The sequence below is a fragment of the Ambystoma mexicanum genome, chromosome 2q, assembly GCF_040938575.1.
Source record: "Ambystoma mexicanum isolate Mex_15411 chromosome 2q, UKY_AmexF1_1, whole genome shotgun sequence".
NCBI lineage: Eukaryota > Metazoa > Chordata > Amphibia > Caudata > Ambystomatidae > Ambystoma > Ambystoma mexicanum.
Genome location: NC_090924.1, coordinates 87415853 through 87443117, shown reverse-complemented (window position 1 = coordinate 87443117; position 27265 = coordinate 87415853). Strand labels below are relative to the sequence as shown.

General features: G+C 45.1%; 1 protein-coding gene across 6 annotated transcripts in view; it reads left to right on the top strand.

Moving 5' to 3' along the window:
- ABCA3 (ATP binding cassette subfamily A member 3) overlaps positions 1 to 27265 on the top strand; it is a 1774001-nt gene that overhangs the window by 921084 nt on the left and 825652 nt on the right. For all 6 annotated transcript variants that reach the window (XM_069646922.1, XM_069646923.1, XM_069646920.1 and 3 more), the window contains one exon: positions 21921 to 22075. In XM_069646922.1, coding sequence (XP_069503023.1) covers positions 21921 to 22075 — 155 coding nt within the window. The remainder of the gene's footprint in view (positions 1 to 21920; positions 22076 to 27265) is intronic.

Genomic DNA, 27265 nt, shown 5'->3' with positions numbered 1-27265 from the left:
ATTTATGAGTGATGGTGAGAATTCTAAAGGTGATTCCCTTTTTGACTGGTAGCCAATGGGCTGCCAGTCTAGCTTGGGTGATATCTCTTTTCGGGATGCTTAGAGCAGCTCTAAGCATGTTATTTTGGGTAATTTGGAGTTTGTTTACGTTTTTTTTTAGGTGCCTGCTAGAAGGGCATTGCAATAGTCTAGCTTAGCCCCTATTGTAGCTCTGGCAATTGAGAGGCAGTTTGGGTTGGTTAAGAAGGGTTTTATGGCATTGATTATTTTCGTGGTTAGAGCTGAGGCTGCGGCATTGGCGTTCACATGTTTGTCCATTGATAGGGTGGAATCAATGTGGACCCCTAAAGTTTTTACTGATGAGGATACAGGGATGCCAAAGTTAGCTATGTCAAAGTTGGCGTGGAGGGGGTCTGGTTTGGCCAGTGTGGTTTGTTGGTCGAGGATCAGGATCTCCGTCTTGTCCCCATTGAGTCAAAGGCTGTTTGCTGCCATCCTGGCTTGGATGGTAGTGTAGATTAGATGCAGTGCCTCTGCGTCTTGTGCATATGAGCCTTTTAGGGGAAGCAAGACTTGTGTATCGTCAGCATAGTTGGTGTATGCAAGAGCGTCAAGCTTGTTGAAGGGGGGCTTCGTGAAGAGGTTATAGAGGGTGGGGGCTGTGCAAGAGCCCTGTGGGACTCCACAGTGGATGGTGGTGGGGCAGCCTTTGCCATGCTGGAGAACACTTTCATTACTCTACCTTCGAGGAAGGAGGTGATCCAGGATGCTGCTTGTATTGAGAATTGTGCTGCTTGTGTGAGGTGGGCTTTGAGGGTTTTGTGATCTACAAGATCGAAAGCCGCTGAGAGGACTAGGAGGAGGAGGAGGAGGAGGAGGAGGAGGAGGAGGAGGGCGGGCTTACCTTTTGTCCATGATTTGAGTGATTTGGTTTTTTAAGTCTAATAGGGCAGTTTCAGTACCATGTCGTTTGCGGAAACCGAACTGTCTTTTACCTAAAATGGAGTTAGTTTCTAGGTATGATTGTATTTGGTTGTGGGCTACCTTGTCCAGAATTTTGAGTAGGAATGGGACAGTTGTTATGTGCTGGTAGTTATTTGACTGTGCACGGTCTAGGGTGGATTTTTTCAGGAGAGGGGACGAACCCAAGCTTCTTTGAGGCTATATGGGACAATGCATGTTTTAAAAGAGGAGTTGATGAAGGCTGTAAGAAGTGGGGCGAGGATTTCCGCACAACCCTGATTGATCTTAGGCGGGCATATGTCACCTTTACAGACAGGGTGATGGTTTGAGGTGTTTGATGAGGTCACTGACTTCTAATTCTGAGATGTCTTTAAAGGCGAAATTGGGCGAGTAGCAGACTTTATGCCCAGCGGAGGTGGGAGTAGGTCGGAGTTGGCTGGGTATGCATTGTAGTGTTCAAGAATTTGCTTTCAAAGGAGGTCTATTTTGTTCAGCATAGCAGCTTGTATGCTTGCACATCAGGCTTCTTCTTTAAGGATTTTGTCAGTGCTCGTGGGAGTAGTGGTGAGTTTGTTGAAGATGGTGAATAATTCCTTGGTTTGGGAGCTGGATTTGGAAATTGTTAGGTTGTAGGAGTTGGATTTGGCAGTGATGATGGCCTGTTTGTATTGGAGGGCAATCGCCTTAAAGCTTTATTTTGAGGCGTTGCAAGGGTTGGTCTGCCAGTCTTTTGTCAGAAAGTAAGGTTTTAAGTTCATCAGTGAACCATGAGTTCTTGTGGACATGTTTTCTTTTCTTTTTTAACTTCAAGTGGGGCTATTGCATTTATTGCATTGGTCAGTGTGTCTTTGAAGATGTCTGCTAGAATGGTGGGGTCCTGTGAGAATGGGGGTGATAGGCATGGGGTGTTGAGGTAAGGTAGAAGGTTTTCTATATTATGTGTCTTAGAGCTTCTAGATTGCGCCATAGTGGTCTGAGTGAGGATTTTGGAGCAGTTGGATATTGATCTCATTGGATGGTTTTAGGTGGTGCTAAAGTTCAAAGACTCCACTGCTAAAAGGAAGGTATATGTTTTGCATAATGGAAGTGCTTCCCTGTTAGGTTGGCTGAACATTAGATTAGTTCCCAACTAGATCAGACAGAGTTGCAGGAGAGCAACAAACCACTGAAGAAGCACCCAGCACAGCAGCAGACTGCCTATGAAGACTAGTGAACAACGAGGAAGAATGTGAGGATCACAAAGATGATCAACAAGTGTTTTGTCTTGGCTGTATCCAAAAAAAGAAGAGTGGGACAAGGCTTTGAACTCTGATGAGATGATGTATAAGTTGAAGATGGTGCTGGGGACTAACAATATCAGAAATAAATAGTTCTGAGGGCTCAAGTGTGAGGCCCCAAAGATGGTGACGGAGGAACTTCACACTGAACAAGGGTTTGTGTTGAAGGGTGACCAAATCATTCCACCACAAGTAATTGGGGCCAAGATAATACATTTAGCACCTCAGGGTTACCAGGGAATGTAAAAAAAGAAGCAACTTGTTAGCCAATGTTAGGACAGTTTTTCTGAAGTCCAACTAAGGGCTTAGCAAAACCATTCAAAGACAGTATCCTTTACTTATCCAGTCCTTCCCTATTCTATTGCATCAGTTCACTCAGAGGAAGAAGAGGCACCCTAGTGGTTTAGGTGCCAGCTGAGGACGGGTGGGGGGTGGGATAGGGTTATGATGCAGCAAAAATCAGAGTTCCTGTGGAGGACTGTTAAAACATGTAAGTAGTTCACTTTTAAGTTAGTTAGGGTCCCGAGACTACTTAGAAGACACCCTAGGAGGATTCCAGGAGTGGGCCTGGGTGAACTGGGTGAGAGGACTCCCAATCACAGAAAACACCCCAAAAGCTTTACAGAAATCACACGGGCTTAAGGTAAGTAAATACCCCAGCCAACACAGTGCCTCAGCACAGAAGAAGAGTTGTAGCAGGAAGACTTCACGATCTGCAGCCAAAAACCCAGTCGATGGATTCCTTCGTCATGAAGATGAGGACAGAACTTTGGAAGAGATTTTGCAGAACTCGACAGGGCTGCCTGTTCTCCCCCATCCTCTTTGCATTGGTCATTGAACCAATGGCTGACCATGTCGGGGCGCGACACTCTAGTAAAGACATACGTCTGGCAGATGCCCCCGAAATAATGTCATTGTATGCAAATGATGTGCTTCTATATGTTAGGGACCCAGCCACACAACTGGACCCCATCTTACGGGACATAACAAAAATCGGCACCTACTCTGGCTTTACCATTAATTATTCTAAATCGGAGATATTTCCGCTCACCAGTTCAACTCAGCAGCCACTGTGCGAATATCCCCTCCGCTGGTCTCCGGGTGATATTAGGTATTTGGGTATCCAAGTATCACTGTCCAAGTCGTCCCTGCTCACTGACAATTATACTGCGGCCGCACAGTAGAAACTGTCTAACTGATCTTGGTCCCTAAACTTCTGTATGTCTTTGTGAATCTCCCGATATGGCCTGGCAAACAATACTTTGACAACGTACACAAATGCAGTGCCAAATTCCTATGGCATGCAGTCTGGAAAAAGTGGGAACACGTGACTCTACCCTATGACGGAGGGGGGCTTTACCGCTCCCGACCTGACTTTATATTGGGTGGTGGCGCAAGCCCATCATGCCACATATTGGTGCAAATACCTGACAGCTCCACCTCATGTCAAACTGGAACAGCTTGCGACAGCCGGGGTACATACCATGCTGCTCGTCCTTCACCGTAAGTACCAGATTGATGTGGCGGCTGACCCCGTTGCATCCACACTGATGGCATGCCACCGGCTTCTTGACTTGTCGTCGGACCCGCACCCTTACTATAAATGGCTCCCCATTTGGGAGTTCCCTGGGCTCGAACCCAAACATGATAAACTCCTCTTTCAACGATGGCGAGAACTGGGATACCAAGCTTTGTCTGACTTGTGTTCCCAGAGGGTAAGTTTATCACTCCACAAACGTGGCACCCTGGCCACACTGGATCGGCATTAGAAATGCTGCAATACTACAGACTGAGGGCAGCTGTCCGTGCCATGTGGTCATCCTACCCAGACGAACCCCCAGAAATGCTCGAATTGTCCTATATAGCCAACTCTAGCAGTAGCCAGGGCGTTGTTTCCTCCATATATAAAATGCTGTTGGTAAAGTCCCCAGATCTACCTGCCCAGGCACGCACCGAATCGGCCATTGAACTTGATCTCGAGATCACTGACGTTTTGTGGAGGAAGGTGTGCCTACATACACGCAGAGTCTCACTTAATTTCAGAGTCCAATGCATGCAGTACAAACTACTGAGCAGGGTATATTGCACCCCGCACAAATTTGCTAGCTCCCAGACACACACTTGCCCTAGATGCCACCTTGAAGGGGCAGATCACACACACATGTTCTGGTCATGTCCCATACTCAATGGGAATTGGGTGAAGATACTGGGTGCTCTCTCTGAGATTGTGGAAACGGTAGTGGACCCGGACCCGATGGGTGTTTTATTCGGGGTATGGGATGTTGAAGTTGCCAAAAAAGTGTCCATGTTTCTCAATGTCAGCTGTATGGTGGCCAAGAAATGTATATTGCAGTTCTGGAAACGCCCCACTCCGCCTACCTTTAAAATGTGGCTAAATGCACTTACCTGGACGCAAACCTGTGAGGAGGAATACATCACGTCTTTGCCTTCGCACTCACGCCCAAAAAATGTATGGACTGCATTCTGCAGCTACCTTAACAAACGGACCGAGGAGGCACCTGACCCTTCCACCTCTCAGGCCATTTAAGACTAAATCAGGCTATGCACCAACTTGGTCACCCGGCACTATATGAACGATCCCGTATGTACCCTCCATCAAAGTGTGATAGACTGTAATTTATTGATTTTGTAATGTATGCTCATTATGTGTACTGCTGCTAACTTTCGCCAACTGAAAATAAAAGTATTTTTAAAAAAAAGAATCACAGTTAGTAAACTGCTGTTCGGTCCAAAGTTTCTCTAAGCCAATGTAAACCACTGTTGTTCTACTCGTGAACTTACAATTGGTGCATAAACCACAAGGTGAATGTCATGTTAATCTGGCTGGTCACCATTAAGACGGCCTTGCTAGTCGGTCATTCCTCGGCTCGCAGAATCAGTGAAATCCAGGCGCTGGTCACCTCAGTGCCCTGTACTACATTTCACAAGGATAAAGTAGTCCTGCGGACACACCCAGCATTCCTACCCAAGGTGCCCTCCGCATTGCATCTGAACGAGGAAATAGTGCTGCCTACGTTTTTTGCCAGGCCCAAGGATGAGGCACAGAGAGTTGTGCACTGCCTTGATGTCAGGCATGCTCTGAAATTCTACTTGGATAGGACCAAGGGCTTCCGCAAGTCGGATGCACTGTTTGTCACCTTCGGCGGATCAAGACTGGGGTATCAGGCCTCCATAGCCCGTTGGATGGTCTCGGCCATCAAAGAAGCTTACGAGGGACAGCATAAGCCACAGCCGGCCTACAGACACACGCACGCGGTCAGAACCAAGGCACCAGCCATTGCATACCAGTGGCATGTCCCCTGGAAAGTTATAAGCAGGGCGGCCGCATGGGCCACCCCTTCTCCTTTCTGCCAGCACTACTGTTTGGTCGCCAGCTCTAGATCAGACGCGGCTTTCAAACAGGCAGTTCTTAGAAACCTATTTGCTTAAGGGAGGGTCACCTGTCCACCCTGGGGTTACACTCAGTTGTATTTTCCCATGCAGTATGGAGGAAAGGGGACGGGCCATAAGAGTAATTATAAGTTACTCACCGTAGTGACCAACGTACTTAGTCCTTAGTCCCCTTTCCTCCATACGTCCCACCATCCTCCCCCCCGGTCCCTCTGTGTCATTAGGCAATGTTAGTCTATTGTCGACACATCTATGGGGACTGAGGTGTGGCGCCAGAGGACAGAGTCAGGGCAGCGCATGCTCCCAGGGCATCTCTAAATTTGAAGGGGATAAAGGTTTTTTCTGGTCAAAAAGGTTCCGTCTCTCGTCCCTTTGAAGGGACGCCCATGCAGTATGTAGGAAAGGGGACTAAGGACTAAGAGTACGTTAGTCACTACAGTGAGGATCTTATAATTTATTAGCTCATGCCAGTTTGACTGGTACTGGTCCTTAACACTGGTGAGCTTGAGGGGGACTCTAGCACAAATCCTAGATAAAAGTAGGAATTTTACAGCCATTCATGAGATCATTGTTGTTGCATAGGCCCCAAACAAGAAGAGCATCTTGCTGAAGAACCGGAACTTGTCATTGCAGCCATTCAGCATTGTTGCTTCAACCGTCTCTGACGCCGTGCTTGTGTTAGGAAAGATTTCTGTTTTGGCAACTTTCCCTCCATAGTTCCTATGAATATCCAATCTTCACTCCCCCAGCCTTTTGCTCATTTTATAAGAGTGAACTAATCAGTGCTTCAGACTATCACTACTGGGAAACTATGTTTCTCTTTTTGTCTTTTACTTTTTGTAACTTTTTTAACATTGCACACAGCATCCTACAATGCAGTGCAAAAGGGATAAAAGGAACTTTTGTGTCACCCTAGCCTTTTACGCTTGGGATTTTTGGTTACTTTCATATGTGCCTAAAGACAAACTGGTGGCAACAATGATACTTTTACAATGTTTGTGTTATTTATAGCATGCGCATTCTCGTTTACCGCGTATGGCTACTAAACGTGGCCAGTGTCCTAAATGCTTTGGTGTTACTGTTTCCACACCGATTACTAGCACTCATGGCTTTTCAAGAAACGATGCGCAGCATTCACACTCAATCACCTGAAAAGCCACCAAGGATGCATGAATAATTAAAGATCCATGAAACCTTCTGTTCTATGCGCACCCCAAAGGATTGTTCCAAGTACCATTATTTAATGGTCAACTTCGATCATTCTCAAAACAAGATAAGCCAAGGTATTATAAAAAGGACAAAACAGCCCTTTTTTCAAATTGAAGTGTCTGCATTAGCAATGAAAAATATAATGGAGAATTGTTGGATAAGATTTTCATATCAATGATACATCTTCCTGGCCTGTGTCAACCCCAGAACCTTTTGCTTTGACTGGGTAACTATTTTACTTTGTCACTAGATGAAGGGGAATCTTTTTCCCCTCTCACCTAGTATTTTACTCTTTTTATGGGTGATTTTTCTATGTCTCTCCATTGTGTATGGTTGAAGTTATAGTTTCCTACAACTTTTGGGTTTAGGCTGCGTTACCCCTATGGGCCCCTCTATTAATTTCTCTTTCATGTACTTGGGTGAACTACAGTTCCAAAGTAGTAAAGCGGGATTTTCATCCCCCTTTACATTTTATATAGTGAGCCAGCACACCCCACCTTATGTGGGGTGCTGGGGTTATACAATCTATCCAATTTCTTACTTATCTCGTAGCATTTTGTTACAATTGCAAGTTTCCTTGAATGGCTGTTGGCAGTGCAACTACTTTTATGACTTTTTAGTCTTCATTACTCGCAAGCTGTTCATTCAGCCTCTGTAAGGCAGAGAAGTTCCACTATTGTCTGCTAAAATGGTGGGCTCCTTCTTTTTTCACCATTTCATGTGTGCTTGCTGTTTGAGGTATTCCCCTGCCATTCTAGGTGGGAAAAACCTCAGTGGCTGTTTTGTCTTCGGCGGGAATCCTGCGGATTTCCCGCCCAGGCTCCAGAGTGTCTGAAAAGGCAGGAAGCGAGGGATGAGTCTAAAACTCTTCATCCCTTTGTCTTTCACCTTGCCTGAAAGGAACACACGCCCAGTGGGAGGCTGGCTGTCCTGATTGGACCGCCAGACTGCCCCTTGCTGTAAACTGCATGGAGAGAATGCAGAGGCTGTGCTATTGTTCCTGGCAACTGCGAACCTGGATGCTGCTGACAAGTCGACCACTGGACCTGAATCTGAAGAGGAAGATGAAGAAAACACGGCTGAGATGATTTCCAGCGACCGGAGAGCCTGCTGTGTAACCAGAAACCTGCTTTAACCCTTTCTTCCAAGCGACCTGGGGACTTGAAAATGACGACCCCGACCCAGAGCCTGGTGAGATCCACTAGACTCAAGGAGAGCTGCCTTTTGAGCATCATCACATCGTGCTGCGACCTTTCGGGGTTGCAATAACCTAATACCCTGGGACCTCGAGCCATTGTGCGGTGCATGGTCTTCCAAATCTTGCTGCAACTTCATGAGCATCCTGCTGGACCTTCAGAGACGTGCATAGTGTCTGAACCGTCCCCTCAACAGAGTGCTGGACCTTACAAACAACGAGAACCAATCCGCGATATTCAGTCTTCTTATGGCTCCTGAAAAGGGCGCCAAAACCACAGAGCCACATCCAACCACTCAGAAACTCTTGCCTGGAGCCTTCTCTGTCGATCCCTGATGCAGAAGGCCTTCCAGTGGTCTGTCTAAAGTGAACGACTTACTTGTTTGAACAGCCTTCCACAGGAACTCTGACTCTTGCCTGCAACAGAACGCTATCACACCCTGCCTACAGCTGGCTCCTAGACCACTAGGGTCGCTCTTCTGCCCCTGAGTGAACTCCTGCCATAGAATAGGGAGGGACTGTGTAAGTAAAGGATTCTGCCTGAAAAATTATAACAAGTGTCGAAATGTACTTACTTGTGAAACAGTTGGTTGGTCACTGTGACTCTGAGAGTGAACAGTTGCAGAAGGTGTGTTGTACCATTCTGAAAAATATATCTAAGGTTAATTTACTCACCTGTGAATTGGTTGTGCCTCTTCCCAAAAAGTAATGCTGTTGGCTTCCCTTTACAATTCCGGTTAGGATATAAATATGAGTGCCCACATTTGGTCTTGCTTCCCCTGACTTGCTGTTGGCGTGTCTAGAATAAGTCTGCCTTAGGCTGTACTTACCTTAAAGTTGCTGGTAGCTCCTTTACAAAGTATAAGGGTTTAACTTACCTTGAGTTAGCTGTGTGCTATCCTAAAATAAGTTAGTTATTGCTTACCTCAGTCTGTGTTCCACTGATCTGAAAAGCAACTTTAATAGTATATTGCAACATTAGGTTTTATCTGCCTAGAATAGCTGTGTGCCATTCTTAACAAGTGTTCTATAGGTGTGGTTGACCTTGCTATGCCTGATGCAATCCTAAATTAGTGTAAAGAGTTCTTGCTTAACTTACTCTCTGTTGCACTGACGTAAAAAGCAACTGTAATTGTATATTACACTAAAAAGGTCTTGCTCACCTGGCATAAATGTGTTATCATAAATGTAGTTATGCCTATTATGGATTGAACTTTTAAGTGGAGATTATGTTATTTTAATATTTCACATGATGACATTTTATGATTTATGTTTGAATATACTTAGTGATGCGTCTGAAGGAGTATTTTAATTCAGCTCTATTTTAAAGTGTGTAGACATAAAGGATGAGCTGTTTTATATCATGTTTTTTTTAGATCATGTGTGTTGTTAGTATTTGATGTATTATGATATGCAAAGCCTTAATTGGCTGAATGTGCATGTGAAATAAATAAATGTAGTTATAGATATACACTGTTCCTTGAATCTGTGTTACACTATTCAGAAAAGTATCCTGGTAACAGGGTTGGTTGATTATGTGATTTCTATTTTTGCTGAGTGCCACTGCATAACTGACAGGGTCTACTACCCTTGACTTACTGTAAGGTAATCAAAAATTAACTAATGGTGTTTACTCCCCATGAATAGGTGTTGCCTATACTAAATGTTTATGATAAGGTCTGACTTCCCTAGAATTACTGTTAGGTATTCTGAAGAAGGTTTTATGCTTTGATCTGTGTACCTTCAAGCACTGTGGTGTGTTTTTATGAATGTGTTTGACTATATAACCAATACTTACCCCAAGACTTAACTTGGCATACTTTTATTTATAATAAACCTTTATTTTTTATAATACTTCTGGTTGAAAGTGTTTCTGTTGAATCAGTGGTATACTACAGGTTCAGTGTTCTTTCATACAGCCCTCTCTTCCTCCTAAGATAAGCCTGGCAGCTCTGTCTATGGGACCATATTCTCAGTTGGTACAGGCTTCTACTAAGAGTGGAGTCTTGTACTGTCTCAGTTGAATGGTTTTACTAAGCCCTCAGAACAACTGTCCTAACAACAATAATACAATAATACAAGAATTAGGCTTGCAGGAGGTACCCAGTAACCAGGATGTTGGGTCTCATTCTTTCTTGTATACCACGCTAAGCCTGCACCTCTTTTACAATTTTGATGCTCCTGACGAAAAACACTTTATCAGCACAGAGGGATGAAACATTTAGGGTATACTTTGATAAAAGGACACAGACAAACATGAGTCTTAGGTGTTAGGTAGTACAGGTGATAGGTTTCCGATTGCACTATTAGGTAACAGAAAGCAGGTGTGTTGTATATTACAAGATGCTGTATTCACAATTAGTACAAGTGGGTTGTTGTGATTTATTTGTCTTTTTTAATTTTGTAAGTTAAGTTGATTGCACAATTGTGTTCCAAGGCACTCCTGTCATTTGTTTGTTTTGGTGCCTATGCTTTATTGTAAATATTGTCTCATTGTTGTAGTGTTTTTTCAATTAGAAATACAACTAAATAATAGTGAACAACACTTACACTACCTATTGTCATACGGTATATTTGTTTTTCCAAGACAATCTATGACATCACTTTTTAGGTGGTTGGCGATAAGAGACAGGATCTGATATTGGTGTCTTTGTAGTTTGTTTATTTTATTTGTATAGCGCACCTGACCCAGGGGGTATCTGGGTGCTAGATAAGAAGACGGTTATAAGATGCAGATTATGCAAATGTTACAGTGATACAGGATATATACAGATCATACAATACATTATGAAGGCACATGATACATCCAGAAGAGGACCAAGACATATGATACACAGCATAAATTGGTTAGTTTTTATTGAGTAGCCAGGTGATGGCACTACTTCTAAATTTTTCAAATACTTGGATAGATTTGATGTCCTGTGGGAGTGTGTTCCATAGTTGGGAGGCCAGGACCGGGAAGCTGGAGCCGCCTGCTCTCATGAGGTTATATCTGGGTACAACTAGGCAAGAGTTGTTGGTGGATCTCGTGGTGAGGGTAGTGGATCTCAAGGTGAATTTGTAAGTAAGATAAGGTGCGGCTCGATGGTTCAGTGCTTTGTGGGTAAGGCAAAGAGTTTTCAAGTCAGTTTTTTCTTGTATGGATAGTCATTTGCAGAGTTTTCTGGTAGCTGATATGTATTCTTTTTTGGGTATGTTTAAGGCGGCTCTAATTGCATTATTCTGCAATATTTGCAGTTTGTTGAGTAGGAATTTATTGTCGCCTAGGAAGAGACCATTGCAGTAGTCCAGTTTGGATTGTATGAGTGCTCTGGCTAATGTGAGACAACTGTTGGGTGACAGTATGTGTCTGCACACCCTAATCAGCTTGCCGGTGTAGGCAGTGGCTGAGGCAGTCATATTTACATGTTTAGTTAGTTTGGAGTTGGCATCACGGTAAAAACCTAAGGTTTTTACATTTTTGACAATGGGTATGTTTTTCCCATCTATGCGTATACTTGTGTAGTTTAGGCTAAGTTTCTGTAGGTTGGTAGATGAACCGACCAGGAGAATCTCAGTTTTTTCATAGTTCAGGCAGAGAACGTGGAGGGCCATCCATGCCTGAATTATCATATATATCTCATTGAGCCGCAGTACATCGGTGTCATAGGAGCCTGATAAGGGTAGGAGTATCTGGGTGTCATCTGTGTAGTTGGTGTAGGTGACACGCAGAAGGTCCAGTTTATCAAATAGAGGCTTTGTAAAGATATTGTACAAAGTAGGCGAGACACATGGGGAGAAGACCTAAAATGGCCACACAACGAGATGTGTGTGTTTTCTTTGGCCATATTGCTGTTTGGCCTTATTCCTGCCTTGCCAAGGTTAGGAAATCCCATATAAGGTCATGCACTTGACCGGGAAAGCTGTAGCTTTCGCGGGCTAGTGATACCTTTGTGTGTCAGTCGCCTTGGAAGGGGGTGGGACTGTTTGGTCCCACTTCACATCTATGTTGCCATTGAGTCTAGGAGTGGAGCATGAGTGAAACCAATAGTTTTCCCTGATTGGACAACTACTGGCTATTTGAATGGTTCAGATCCATTCATTTGTGGGCTTCAGACTTGCTCCCAGGATACATTTTGGATTCCTGGAGGCATTTCATCATATCTGCGTTGGAGCCAAGAATCCTGCATAGAAGAACAGCCAACTGAAGATCTGAAGAAGACTCCCAAAGAGGCTCAGCATCCCTTCCTGCGCCTGGCCCGCTTAAGCCCTGTTGGACTACCTGATCTACAAAGGCACTGCGCAGTGCTTCAACCCCTGCACTGCTGGGACCAACCAGTTTCGAGTGTTCTCGAGGATACAGCTGTCCTGACCCTTCAGAAGTGTCCCTGGACTACCCAGTGGACTGACCAGCTATCCAGTGGGCTACCTTCCTAGAACCATTGCTGTTCTGCATTTGCAGCCGGAGCTTTGGTGGTTGCAAGTGTAAGAAAGGCATGGTATCAACAGTGAGACAGACACAAGTGACCACAGTTCAAGGGTGTTTATTGAACTTCAAGTACATGTTAAACGCCTATCTAATCCTAAATCTACAGATGGGAGCAAGCTGTGACCATCAAATAATAATGCAGTCCTTGTGGTGGCTTGTCAAAATAAAAGGGCTTATACTAAAACAAGCTATTGCCAATCCTTACCTCTAAATACAAATAGTGTGGGTGTAGTGTTTATGAAAAAGAAAAGTGTTCACAAAAATGATATGTCGGAATGTTCAGGCCATTGGTCTCCCTTCCCCTCCCCACGTTTTCAGCACAGGAACAAGGTGGTTCACTAGAGCGTAGCATGATCTCTGACTTCTTTGGCACGAGGATACAGTTCAATCACTAGCATCAGGACCTTCTGTGCCCAAGTCTCTTTACTTATCAAAGTCTTTTGATTCAGAGGGCCCGATGTACCAAAACAAATGCAAAGTTATTTTCCTCTTTCAAGTATTCGATTAAGGTGATCCCACTTTCGATCATTACTTTGGAGCCCCCTCTTCCGGGCTCAGATCCCCTTTCACAATGTTGATAGAAATATTCTTTCTCGGGTGACTCACGGTTCACCCCGGATACCCCTCAGCCAGGCTCAGATCCTTCCTCTTACACAATTAAACTCCCTCAGCCGGGTTTGGACTAATTTCAGTTAATATGAACTATCGAAGACTCTCAAATGTGCACACGGTTTAGCTTGATCCATTGCAGGACCACTTCGATTTCACAATTGCTTTTTACATTTGCCAACTCTCATTTGGATACCTAACAGAGGTATGAATGAGCAACCACATGGCGCAAGACCACTCTGTTTATGGTATCTGTCTTGGATTCAAAAGTTCAGTCACTCATCTGCTATTTAATTATTTGCGTCACTCGTCACATACGCTAAACACACTGTTCTCTATACAATGTTGCTGCTTGCAAACTTGGCACTAACACAGACCGGTCTGGTATCAGTCTCCCCGACTCATCGGCTGTACTGACTTTACTGGATCTGGTTTGTTGTAGGAGCCAATGACAGTACCACAGCAGCAAATGCTCCTCCCCGCCTTGGTTATCGACTCGGTAGAGCCCCGGGTACTTCCGACACACAATGCAGGTTTCTTCAGCTTTAATTCCAGGTCTTCGGGTTCTTATTCTCGAAGGCTAATGAAAGTAACGGTCTATCGCTGAAAAGGTGTAGGGCACCTCCCTCCTTTCAACCCTCTCTGGTCTTGCCATCTTTCTCCTTGTTTTAAAATGTCATCTTGAAACTGCTGCTTCCTCATGTGCTTTGCCTTGCTTAGAGAGTGCGTTCGTGCTCCGCCTTTTATCCGTGTGGGGAAGAAAAATGGAGGTGCGGTGTGTGTTGTCAAGGTGTGGTGCCTGACTCTGCTTGAGCTTATTAGCTGAACAGGAAAAAGCTAGGGGTATTTCTTTTAGCTTTGTCTCTGGGGTTTGTATCTGGGTCGTGCAATGAATAGGGAGGGTTGTGGGATCTGTAATGTTTTATAAAAGCATACTAGGAGTTTGGAAAAGGATAGTCGGTGGGATGGGGAGAAGAATGACTGGGATGATGGGTATTATAGTATTCCTGAGTAAGCAGAAAGGTTGTTGCATCAGAGAGACAAGAGAAGGTTTATTGCGAAATAGAGGGGGTTTGTGCTTTTCTCCTTTGCCTTGGTTGTCCTCCCTTCCTCCCAGTGGATGTTAATTTAAAAGGGTAGATGTTGGGTAGATTATTGTCAAGAGGTCTGGTAGGGGAATAACAGGGATTATAATTGTGTAATGGGAATGGAAAGAATGTATTTCTTATTGATTTCCAGAAAGGTCGAGGGGAGTAGTGATTTGTTGTTTCCCTGGGAAGAGAAGAATACTATGTCCGGCCCGCGTTTTCCACGTATCTCTGGGAATAGCTTAGGAGAAACGCCTCGGGTTTCTCAAACAAGCTTGTGGTATAAGTCACCTTACTGCCAAATGTCAGCCTCCCAGCTTCAAGGGATCATGTTCTGGAAGGACTTCTACAACCATGACTGGAATTACCCCTGCCATAGTCTGGTTGCAGTAGTCGTCGCAGGAACTCTCCTTCCTCCAGCCTTAGAAGTGACCTGAAAAAGGCTGCATTGGTGCAGTCTGCATTTCCCCATTGCCAAGAGTTGCACTGTGCTCACAGGGAGATTGGGGCACCGGGACGCTTTGAGGCTTACACCGCACACCAATTGAAAGTACTTGGAAAGCCTGCGAGAGCCCGAGCAGGGGAGCTGGGGGAACCTGGAAAGCATGTGAAGCTGTGAATGAAAGGCGGGTAAAGTCCCAATACTCGAATTGAAAAGAATATGAACATATTGGAGTGTTACAACATTGGCATATTCCTGCCAGCAGAGTATACCAGAAACTTTGCATGCAAGTCTGGGACCTGCACCCAAAATACAAGTAGTCAATTCTTCACCAAGTCCTGCCAGAAGAGTACACCAGTCCCCTTTTGTTTAGGAGTCGGGAGACTGACCCCTGAATTGTGTTGAATACAAACAAGGAAAGAAAGCAAGTCTTGTGAAGGATTGAAAAGACCAATCACGGAAGGAGCAACTTATTGGTTTGGTCTCTTTTTTCTTTTGTTGTGAATTTGGAGAGAGAAGCCCTTTCTACCAAGAGAGGTGGATATTCTCTCCACAAGGCAAACCGTTTCCAATTATTTAAAAGCAGTTGAAAGACCAAGAGGGGGTAATACTTTCTTGGCATTTTTGGGTTAAATGTGTAAACCACTGTGCTGAAAACGAGCAAGAGGAGAAAGTAAAGAAACCTTGCAAATCTGTGAAACCCAGCGGAAGAGAAACAAGTCCCTTGGAAGGAAATGAATTGTAAGCAGAAGAAAGGACAATCTCGTGATACACAATACTTATCATATTTTTGAAAGTGGTGGAAAGGCTGAGAGGAGGCGAACACCCTCCTGGCACTTTTGAGACTGAGGACTGAAAGAACTTAAAAACCTATGAGAAGCTAACACCCTTCCAATGATGCTGAAACTTTTGGTTGTTTATTTCTTTGACATCGTTTTGGAACTTTGAGTTTAACTTCTGAACTACAGCTGCAAGAGGCAGCTAGAGAACATTAATCCCTTTTGCACTTTCATAGGTTTAGCGTATCGGGGTCAGCGTAGAGTTTTGGACATAGGATGGAAGACTTTTACTTTGGACATCTTGGCAGAGATCTTAGTTTTTTTGAGGCAAGATGGGCTTTTCCCCAACCCATTTCTTTTAATAAAAGTGTATAGCATGTCCAAGTCTTACTCACGATACCTCACACTAGTAACTTTGCTGCATCTCTTCCTTTGAACAATCACCAACACAAGTAACTTGCCTGTATCAGATACATTCTGGGGAGAAGCATTGTGACTTTTGGGCACAAGACCCCAATCTAGTTAGGGTTTGGACTGCTGACGCTAGGGGTTATCATTTGTGACACGGTTCCACCTAACTGCATCGCTTTACTTCCTTTCTTTGTTTTGTCGATTTAAGTCATTGAATGCATTTTCAGAACCTATGTTCACTGTACATATATTTATTATTTGAGTGTTGTGCAACATTATCAACTGCTTGTTTCATTTTTTAGTTGAGGCCTAGAATAAAAAATGTATTTTTTTATACATTCCTGTCTAAATTGAATTACTTTGTGCTTCACTGTGTGGACTCATTGTGGACCCATGACACCACTCGCATTCTCCTGAGAATACCCCTGACTGCTCTCCATTACTACCTTGATTGGGTTTTGGCTCACCTCTGAGTTCTCCTGTTCACAGTAACTAGTGTGGCCTCCTAAAAACTGTCCACGATGCCAGAGTCTAGAAATCCATCTTAACACCAGAAGGCCTTAATCAATACTTAGACCTTGGGACTTGTGGGTACAACCAATTGACCCCTGCTTGCGGATCCTGCCCTTGAACGCTTTCGGAGGTGTCTGAGGACCATCCTGTTGGCTTATCAGCTTCCTCGTGAGTTACGTCACTGCATTGGTTGCTGGCCCGAGTTTGGATCTGGAACTCTGTAGATGTTCGACTTGGGCAAACAAGCAGCTTCCCCCTGCAGTTGCAGCTCTCCAGCATGCAGAGGGCGTGGCAGGACCAGCTTCTTTGTTTCCACAACAAGTGTTGACTTCTTCACAGTGCCATCGCTATCTCTGCCTGGATCATGTCCTGGGAGTCCTCTGAGGTTGTAGACAATATGATGATCCTTTCTTCATTGTGCATGGGTCTTTCAGCTGTTCATTGCCAGGAAGCATCTCGTCAGAGTGCAGAATTGCCCACTAGCCGGTACTAAATCCTGATGCTGAAAGTGACCTCTGCACCAGCGACCCCAGTCCTCTTACAATGGATCCAAGACATGAAACACAGGGGCCCAGGAACCCCAGAAGTGGTTCCTGAGTGAATCGGAATACAGAGCGTGGGGAAACACACTTCCTGCCCTCTCTCACCCACATAGGATTTAATGGGGGTAAAGTCCTTGTCCTACCTCTCTCATGCCTAACATAATTGGTGGAGCTCTGGTCGAGGATCCTCCCCTGGTCTTCCCCTAAAGCGGTTGTATTGGAAGAGAGTTTCTTAAGAACTCCTGCTATTGTCCTTCAACTTTGAAATCCAAAATGTTTGTTTTCTTTGCAAAAGCTTGTTCAGGCTACCTTAAAGACTCTTAGCCTCCTGCAAAGATCTGTATTGAGGCTTTTAACTCCAAGGACACTAGGCGCCATCTCTTTTAGCAACGGAAGGACTTTTAACATATACAAGCTTGTCATCTTAAGGTTGTGTATTGTTTTAACGACTTTCTTCCTTACACATTACTACTCTAAATTGATTTACTTACCTTGTTCTTTCGTCATTTGCTTTGCTACATAACAGGGTTCTTATATTAATTTAATTGTGTCCAAAAGTAAAGTTTGATACTCTGTCAGAGCACCCCAAAAGTGAATCTTTATATAATAGTAGTACATGTTTAGTGCATTACCTATCTGTGGTTTTTAATTGCTAAAAGTTGTCCAAGGCCTAGATAAATGATTTTGTGTGTGTGTGTGTGTGTGTTTTTTTCTTTACCTGAATCCTTCACCTCTCACTGCTCTCTAACACTAACCATTACTGCTCAGTCACACTACCTTAATAAAGTTCGGCTAGATAGAAGTGTCTTTCACTTTTCAACTGAATAAGGTGGCTTCTCAGAATTTGTCCACATAGTTCATTCTTAAAGCTACTATTTCGAATGGATTGTATCCTCCCACATATTCCTCATCTTATGATATCTTTGTTTCCAGCTTCGGCAAAAAAATTCTCTCGGCAGAGGGGTGCTATGCGTCGAGGCAGTCGACTTGATGCCCCTCAAGGGCTTCCATCTTGGCTGACATATTAGTAGACTACATATACCACGTGCAGTGCTAGTTGACTTCATTTCTGTTTTTCCACGAATGCGATTGCTTAGAGAATTACGGCGCGCTTCTGTTTTCTTCTAAAACGTATTGAAGATGGCCTCATCTTCAGCTCCAAATACACTGAAGAGGGGCATCAAAAAGTGCCTAGAATGCAGTGTCAAAATGTCCATCACAGACCCGCATAAAATATGTATCTGGTGCCTGCGCGTCGAGCATGTAACCGACGACTGTCGATCCTGTCAGTGATGACACGTAAGGCCTTGGAAGAGCGCAAAGTTAAACTGTCGGTGGGTAGAATTGTCCCCAAATCCCCATCCACTCCATCTAAATTTGGGTCATCCCACAAGTCGAGATATTCCTCTCCTCTCAAAAAAAGATGTAAAAAACGGTCCTACTCGAGAAGCACACAGTCCTCTTTGTCATCCAAAAAATCGAAGAAAAGACATAGATCACCTTCTTCATCCTCAAAAAGGAGCGTAGTCTGCCAGACTAAATCTTCCTCCAAAGAGGAGTGGGAACTCTTTAGGAAGAAAATTTGCAAAATCTTCGAGGATCAGGCCCCGTCTTCCTCGAAGCATAAGAAAAGTGGCCATGCTACGGTCGATGGCAAGCACCATAGATACCATAGACGACACTGACGTCGATACCATTGACGCCGATAAAAAGAACAACAACTCTTACTGTACATTCTACGATGCCTTTACCACAAAAAAGCCAGGTAAAGGTTTTTGAAAGGATTTCTTTAGATCCTTAACATCTATATATGTGTGCTATGAAACCTCAGATGGTACCCCTCCATGCGGTCTCCAATTGGATACTCCCAAGTATTCCAAAAAATACTAACATACCTAAATGTTTCATTTCAGAAGAGACCAGAGTTAGGTAACTACATGACACCCTACAGACAGCTAATGGGGTGGAAACCTCCCCAATACTAGATTTTTGGAAACCGGACCCGGCTGATCATGCAGATGCATCTTACAGAAGCCTAATGTCCAGAGTGGTGGAATTCTTGGGATGGAGTAGACCAGCTCCTGCATTTGAACAAGACAACCTGACTGACATATTGGACAAAGGTCCTCAATATGACACTATATTACCGTTCTATGTGGCACTGCAAAAAAGGGTTGCAGCAAACTGGGAGGCTCCAGAGTCCAGCCCTGCAGTAAACAAATATTGGACAAAAAATACAGGCCATCCAGTAGCGAACCTGGCTACCTGTCAATACATCCAACTCGGGAGAGCCTAGTAGTACAGGCAGCTACATCTGCCTCCAAGCAAGCTGCGCCCTTGTAAAGTTTACATTCACCCTGTGGGACTGCATAGCGATGGCGGCTGATCACATCCCTGAGGGTGAGGAAAGAGACGGCTTCATGAACCTGATAAGGGATGGCAAAGAGGCCATGTGTGAGTCTCTGCAATCAGGTCTGGACACTGCTGACTGCTTCAGCAGGGCCATGACGGAAAGCACTGTCATACGCAGATTTGCGTGATTGAGCAAGACCGGATTTGCACCTGATGTACAATCCAGACTCCTTAACATTCTCTTTGTCGGCTCCTATTTAATTGGAAATAAGGCTGATGAAAGCCCTGAAAAGCTGTAGACCTCAAAGGAGAGGAACAGAGGATGGTATTCACCCCATTTTCTAATCCCCAAGAAGGACAGAGGACTGAGTCCTATCTTGGACTTGAGATACCTGAAAAAGTTCCTCACGAAGGACAAGTTCAAGATGGTCACACTTTCTCAGATCTTTCATGCCCTCCAGCTCTAGGATTTGATGGTATCGTTGGACCTTTAGGATGCTTACTTTCATGTGTCAATCCATCACAAGCACAGGAAGTACGTGAGGTTCACCATTGGCGGTTCTCATTATCAGTTTCGAGTTCTGCCATTTGGGCTGACCTCCGCCCAGAGGGTTTTCTCAAAGTTAATGACAGTGGTGGCAGCAAGTCTCAGGAGAGGGCGGATTCACGTCTACCCCTACCTGGACGATGGGCTGATCAGGGCACGTTTACCCGAACAGGTCCAGGAACATCTCGGCATCACCTGTCACTCCTTCCACACACTGGGCTTCTCCCTCAATTACAAAAAGTCCCACATGATACCATCTCAGAGACTCCAGTTCATTGGAGCAGTCTTGGATGCATCCTTGGGAAAAGCTTTGCCGCCTGAGGCTCTCCAATACGTCATCCTCTCGCGAGAGGAGGGTCTGGTTCTCCATCCAGAAGTCAAGACACTCAGCATTCATGCATGGTTTCTGAGAGGCCTAGATACAAGTATTGGGACCTCAAGGAGGACGTAATGGAGATTTTGCTTTTGTCCAGAAGGCCAACAACTAAATCCTTATACCGCTGCTGTTGGAAAAAGTTCTGCAGCTGGTGTAGAAAAATGATGTGGATCCTTTTCAATGCGATACACCTATTGTATCTTTCCTACTACATCTGGGGCTCCAAATTGGAACAATCAAGGGTTATCTAGCAGTGCTTTTTCATATTCAAGCGCATCTCGCAAGAGGCATCCTACTTCAAGATACCCTTATTAATTCAATTTCTTAAAGGACTCACAAATGGGTTTCCTCCTACACCATTCCAAATACCAATTTGGGACCTTAACTTGGTTTTAAAGTTTTTGACGTGAGCTAATTTCGAGTCTCTCCATTCCTGCCCTTTAAGGCACTTTAACTTACAAAACCATTTTGTTAGTAGTGATATCTTCAGCCCGCAGTGTGAGTGAGTTGCAGGCATTATCCTTTAAACCTCTGTTGTCCTTAAGGTCAAACCCTCTTTTTTACCTAAGATGGTTTTGGATTACCATTTAGCACAGAAAATTGTGCTTCCGGCTTTCTATCCTCCACCTCATCCTGGCAAGGAAGAGGAATAATTCCATAGACTCGATCCGGGGAGAGCTCTAAGCCTTTGTATATCAAGGATGGCAAAGTTGCGACAGCATGACCAACTTCATTTGTTATGCAGGGCGCAAACTAGGTCTGTCAGTTACCAAACAGACTCAATCCAGATGATCATACTGGCTACTTCAGAGTGCTACAGGTTAGCTGGGAAAGATCACCCAGAAGGTCTAAGGGCTCATTCTACTAGGGGCATGGCAACTTCTTCTGCCCATCAGAGGGGAGTTCTGATAAAGAACATCTTTGAGGTAGCTACCTGGTCCACCTTTCACACGTTCACAAAACATTGTTTAGACACCTCTAACAATGAAGGATGATTGGGGAAGGCAGTTCTATGCTCTGTTCTGTACAAACTACTCTCAATTCTTACCTCCTCCTCCAAAATAACCTAATACTGCTATCATAGTCTGTCATAAGATAAAGTAATATGTGGCAGGACCCAATCCATTCGAAGAACAAGTTACTTACCCCTGGTAACGTTCTTTCGACTGGATGTTCCTCCCACATGTTCCTCATCGTCCTCCCAATTTACCCTGCTGTAGAATTTCCAATTTTTAGACCTTGCGCTCTTTTAAGGTCTGATAATTTAAAGGCACTTACCAAGGCCAGTATTTCTGCAGATGGGTGTCGGAAAATAAAAACAGAACTGAAGCCAGTGGGCGCTGCCCATGGTATACGTACTCGACGATGTCATCTGTGATGAAAGACCTCGAAGGAACTTTGAGGCAACAGTCTCGACATACAGCGCCCTCTGCCGAGAGAACATTTTTTCCGAAGCAGCTCAACCTGGAAATGAGGAATACGTGGGGGGGAGGGGGAGAGGGAACATCCTGTCGAAAGAATGTTACCAGCGGTAAGTAACTTGTTCTCCTCTTTCCCTTGCATTCATGGTTGCATGCAGGAAATAGACTACTGCAGCTTCTACGACATTAGTTAATCTGTCCTTTTCTTGTGCACTGTAGGATGAAAAATGTAATCTAGTTACTGGATCAACCACTTGCCTCAGTGAGGTGCAACAGAGCTTGTTGGTTAACTTATTTTCTGTCTTGTCTCCTGCTAGGTCTATATCCCCCAACGAGTGGACATGCGTACATCAGTGGCTATGACATATCACGGGACATGGTTCTGATTCGCAAAAGCCTGGGGCTCTGCCCCCAGCATGATGTTCTTTTTGATAACATGACAGTTGAGGAGCATCTGATATTTTACTCTGGGGTAATAAGATTTTCTGACTATTTAATTTGATGTGCAATGCTTCTTTGTTGGAGTGACATTATCATAGAATTAATAATGCCTATTGACACTGCACACACTTTTGTCTCTACCCTTTAGCAAAAGGTATGAGATGCTTTTGGTAAATAATTAAAGATCTCTAAATGCAAAAATACATGTTCTTATTGCCTAACTCAGTGGTACATGTTTCTTCATGATTGTAAATGTAGCAGCCTGAATCAGCTATGCTCAAATTCAACCTTTCTCCCTTAGCAGGTATTATACTTTCTGCCCATAAGGTAACTCAGTATCTACTTATTTGATGGATAGCAATCACTCTACTCCCAAGTATGATTATCAGAATGTACTACTGATTGAGCTGTCACATATTCCTAAAAATGTGCAATAGCAGCATTTATACAGTTAAACCATAGAACTGTGCCTGCGCTTCAAAATGGTCTGTTGCTACCTCATATAAGTAACTTGCACTATTAACTCTGTTGCGTTTTCATCCTTTTTTTTTTTTTTTTTAATTTCTTTTTATTTTCAATTAACAACGTAAATACATACAACATACAAACGTACGAACATTCAACTGGCATTTTGGCTTTTTCGGCGGATTCTGCCGTGGGGTCATCGTCTTAGAGTGTCCAACAGCTTGTCTGCCCAGTCTGTGGCTGCTTCCGCTAGCTGCCTCCGTGTCCATACAACGGTGTCTATTCTTCCATTCCTTGTGTCTCCCTGTCCTGGGCGCTCTGGTATCCCCCAGCCTCCTCCGGATCCTCCTCGTCGGTTTCCTCTTCTTCTCGTCCAAAAAGATTCTGCACTAGGGAATTCCATGCCGCTATTTTCCCAGCCGTTTCCCCCTCCCCTCTTTGCACTGCTCTGATCCACACCGCAGTCTCCGCTAGTGTCCACTTTCGGAGGTCTGCCCACCATGCTTCTATGGTCGGGCCTCCTCTAGATTTCCAGGACATGGCTATCCTTCTTTTAGCTAATATGCAATGGAACAAGAAGGAAACTTACTTGTTACCTGACCAGTCTGAAGGCAAAGTCCTGTCTTTAGCATTGAGCTCTATACTCTTCACTGGAGAACACCCAGCATTAGGACCTTTATCCTCCTCATATAATCATAAGCCAGGCCATCTCTCCCACTAATTCATATGACCGACGGTCACCACGTTGAGCCAATATCAGTCCTGGGAACGAGAGTCTGAACTATTAGAATTAGTTCTCTATGATCCCAGTTTATCTTTGTGATTGATTCTAACAAGTAGGATCCAACCCAACAATGCACCCAGGGACTTGTAAACCTGAAATACTTACCTGTAACGCACATCAGCACCATACATACATTTTAATATATAAAGTACATTTTCTCAGTAATTGTGTTGACATGCCTTTATCCAGAGTAATACTGTTTTACCCAGTATGTCTGCACTGCTCTCCATACAATAATTGGCCCTAATTACTCCACCACTGCAACCACTAGTTGAGCCAATGAGAGCTTAAGAATTCTATGTTTATCTGACAGCCTAAACATAAGGCAGGGACATTCCTCCTAACAAGGTTGCCTGGGATTGAATGACTCATTTAAAATGTAAGATACTTTTTTGAGCAAACTCTTAAGTTTTTTTGGATGGATAATTTATTTGGATAGTTAACAATTCAAAGTTTAATTTACGTCTTTCCTTGAACCACAAAAGTCTGAATATTCCACTCTAACCTAATGCACTTCTAATTTGTGAACATAAATGTTGTGTGCTTCGTGTGAGGGCAACATTCATAAACTGTGCCTCATGCCACAAGTGTTTTTCTCTTTTTTTCCTCACTTGTTTACCAACCTTTTTTCTTGGCGAGTCTTCTCAAATAACTCAAATGTGTCCATGCAAGGCTACAATGCTCTCAGGGTAGGCTCCCCAAAAGGCAACCTGTCCCTTATGTGAGTGAACTTGCACAGCTGGCTGTGTTGGCTGTCGTGGTTTGCGGCAGCCTTTATGAATTATAGTGAGGTTCAACTTTCCATCTGCGGCGAGTGCCCATTCAGAGAGCCCCTTTCTTACTCAAGTACTAAATAAGGAGAGTGGGCTCCAACATTTTCTATGCTCTGTGGTCATCTTTAAGTTTAATGAAAAATGTGGAATCCTATTATTCATATCTCAGTTAGTAAGGGATATTTTTCAATAAATCCATTTTATTAACGATTCAAGTAGGTCATGATGTTCTCATTCAAAATGTAGGGAATGTTTTTGGTAAGAATCCTTTTCAAGCTCTGTTAATAAAGGAAGCAAACAAAAATCACTATTATCAGCGGTATCTAAGCATAAAAGTGTATTGACAAATACAAAGTATTAGTAGCTGCAGAAGAACTTAATCAAAAACCTGGGTGCTGGCTGCATCACTGCAGCCTGCAAATGCTAAAACTAAAGACATATTAGCAGTTTTGTGGGTAGCATGCCTCATCACTGGACACAGAAACACTTATTGTTGGATGGCACATGTGACCAATGGACATGAAAGAACTATTTGCCAATGAAATGCCAAGTGAAAGAAAAACGTTTAAAAAATGGAGTGAAAATAAAAAATAAACAAAAGTGACGAATCCCCGGATGTCATCACTTCTCCCCTAGGGGGATGCCCTTTCCATGAGGATAGGGAGGTGAGGCCGCTACCCAAATGTCCCCCTGGGGGTGGTACTCAGCGGGTGGATCTCATGGAGGGGGAAGTCCCCTATGGGATTAGTGACAATCCGGGGAGAACGTCCCCATAGCCCACCTAACCCTAATCAGCCTTCCTCTCTAACCCCCAACTACACCATCCCTAATGTTCCCATCTGTTTCCTTAAAACCAGTAAGGTAGGGAGTACTGGGACGAGGAAGAATCCAACAGACTCACGTGGAGGCACGGAAGCATATAGAGCACCTGTGTGAATCATGCAGACCAATCTAGTCTTTGTGGACTTTTGGTTGGCCCATACACAAATGAAAGAGGATGGAAATTCAACCACAGGGAGAAATCCTCCCTGGAGGAACCGGGAGCTGAGGGGCAAGCAGCCGAGCGAAGAAAACCTAGACAGGACGCTTACCCGTCAGCAGAGATGCACCAGAGAGCTTCACCATGGTCGGGCTCTGTCTGGAAGCAGGAAACCGAAGCACCACCTGATCGGGAGAGCTGGAGAGCGTCGAATGCCTGGAGCGTGATGTTGGAAAGCCGAAAGCCGCTGCAGAGCTGCCGCAGAACCCCAGCGCAGGAGGTCTTCCCCGAACGGGGGCGAGAGACCCAGAAACAGCTGACAGACGGGTGAGCAGCCAGAGAAGGGTTGGGAAACTGCGGGGCTTGCTGGGAATCCCGAGAGACTATACTGCAGAGGGACACACGTCAGGGACCTGCATTAAGTCATCCTTACTCTTTCTTGTCTCAGTAACCGTAGGGTATTCAGTCTGACATATATACTTGGAAGTGTGTGGTATGTAAGTGAGGGATTGTAAGATGGGCCTCATGGACTGTGTGGAGGTAAAGTAAGTGGGTGGGGGATTGTAAGGTGGGCCTCATGGACTGTGTGGAGGTAAAGTAAGTGGGTGGAGGATGAGGTTGTTTTTTTTAACCACGTTCTCCCTAGATGGTCGTCCTTGTCCCTAGAGGGGGGAGTCACTCCCTATGATATCCTCCCGCTGAGGGCCACCCCCAGGGGGACTATCGGGTGGCAGCCTCATCTCCCTGGCCTCATGGGAAGGGGCTCCCCCTCAGGGAGAAGTGATGACATCTAAGGATTCGGCACAATACTACATAAAACATAGTATAAAGGGCTAAAGCAGATACTCAATATCAATAATTCAAAGAATACTTTGCCAGTCAAGGCAAAAGAAAATACGACGTGCTAACAGAATTAACAGATGCCGAAATGTTGGATGCTACTTCAGACCCTCCAGTTGGTCCTAAAGCTTCTAAAACCCCTTTTATCCCAAATAAGGGGCCCTCAGTAGATCGAGGTCCTTTCACGGAATCGCCTTTGCCACCAGGAAACCAACTCACTGGATCTCATATTTCCATCTCGCTTCTGATTCAGGAAGCCGCTTTTCCCAATTCACTTGAAGGTGTTATGTCACGCGGGAGACGGGGGTCTGCCGCTCTCTTCACCTCCTGGCGAGTCTATCCGCGCATCTGCTTCCGGGGGCTCGCCGGGAGGGGAGTGGCGGGCTACAGGGCTGGCGGCCTTCGGCGCATGCGCGGAAGGCCTCTCTCTCGGCTCCGCGCATGCGCCGTGGGCCGAACTCATCTCCCTAGCGGGGCTTGCTTCTCAAGCCTCGTTATGGGTCCGCCGGCGTCCGGAAACGGAACGGCTTGCGTCCCAGGCCTTTCGGGCGCCGGCGGCCCATAAAAGAGGCCGCAATTCACAGCGAGTCGCGTCTCAACGCGGTTCGCTTCGCTCGCCTCGTTGTTCCTGCCTCTTACTTACCTGCGGCCTGTCCTGGGCCAGCTTGCCTCCTGCACTTACCTGTGGCCTGTCCTGGGTCAGCTTACCTCCATTCCTTACCCGTGGCCTGTCCTGGGTCAGCTTACCTTCAGTCCTTACCTGTGGCCTGTCCTGGACCAGCTCTCTTCCAGCCTTACCTGTGGCCTGTCCTGGGTCAGCTTACCTCCATTCCTTACCCGTGGCCTGTCCTGGGTCAGCTTACCTTCAGTCCTTACCTGTGGCCTGTCCTGGGTCAGCCTACCACCTGCCTTTACTTGTGGCCTGTCCTGGGTCAGCCCATCTCCAGCCCTTACCTGTGGCCTGTCCTGGGTCAGCCAGTCTCCAGCCCATACCTGTGGCTTGTCTTGAGCCAGCCTGCCTCCAGCCTTACCTGTGGCCTGTCCTGGGTCAGCCAGTCTCCAGCCCATACCTGTGGCTTGTCTTGAGCCAGCCTGCCTCCAGCCTTACCTGTGGCCAGTCCTGGGTCAGCCTACCTCAGCACTTTCCTGTGGCCTGTCTTGAGCCAACCTACCTCCAGCCTTACCTGGGGCCTGTCCTGAGCCTGCCTGCCTCCAGCCCTGACTTGTTGTCGGCACTGGGTCTGCCCATCTTCAGACTTACCCGGGACTTGCCCAGTACCAGCTAGCCTCCAGCTGTTCTCTCTCTTCCTGTTCTGCCTACCTCCGAACCTAATCCTGCAAACCTCTGGAACTATCAGCACCAACCGGACTTTTCTATCA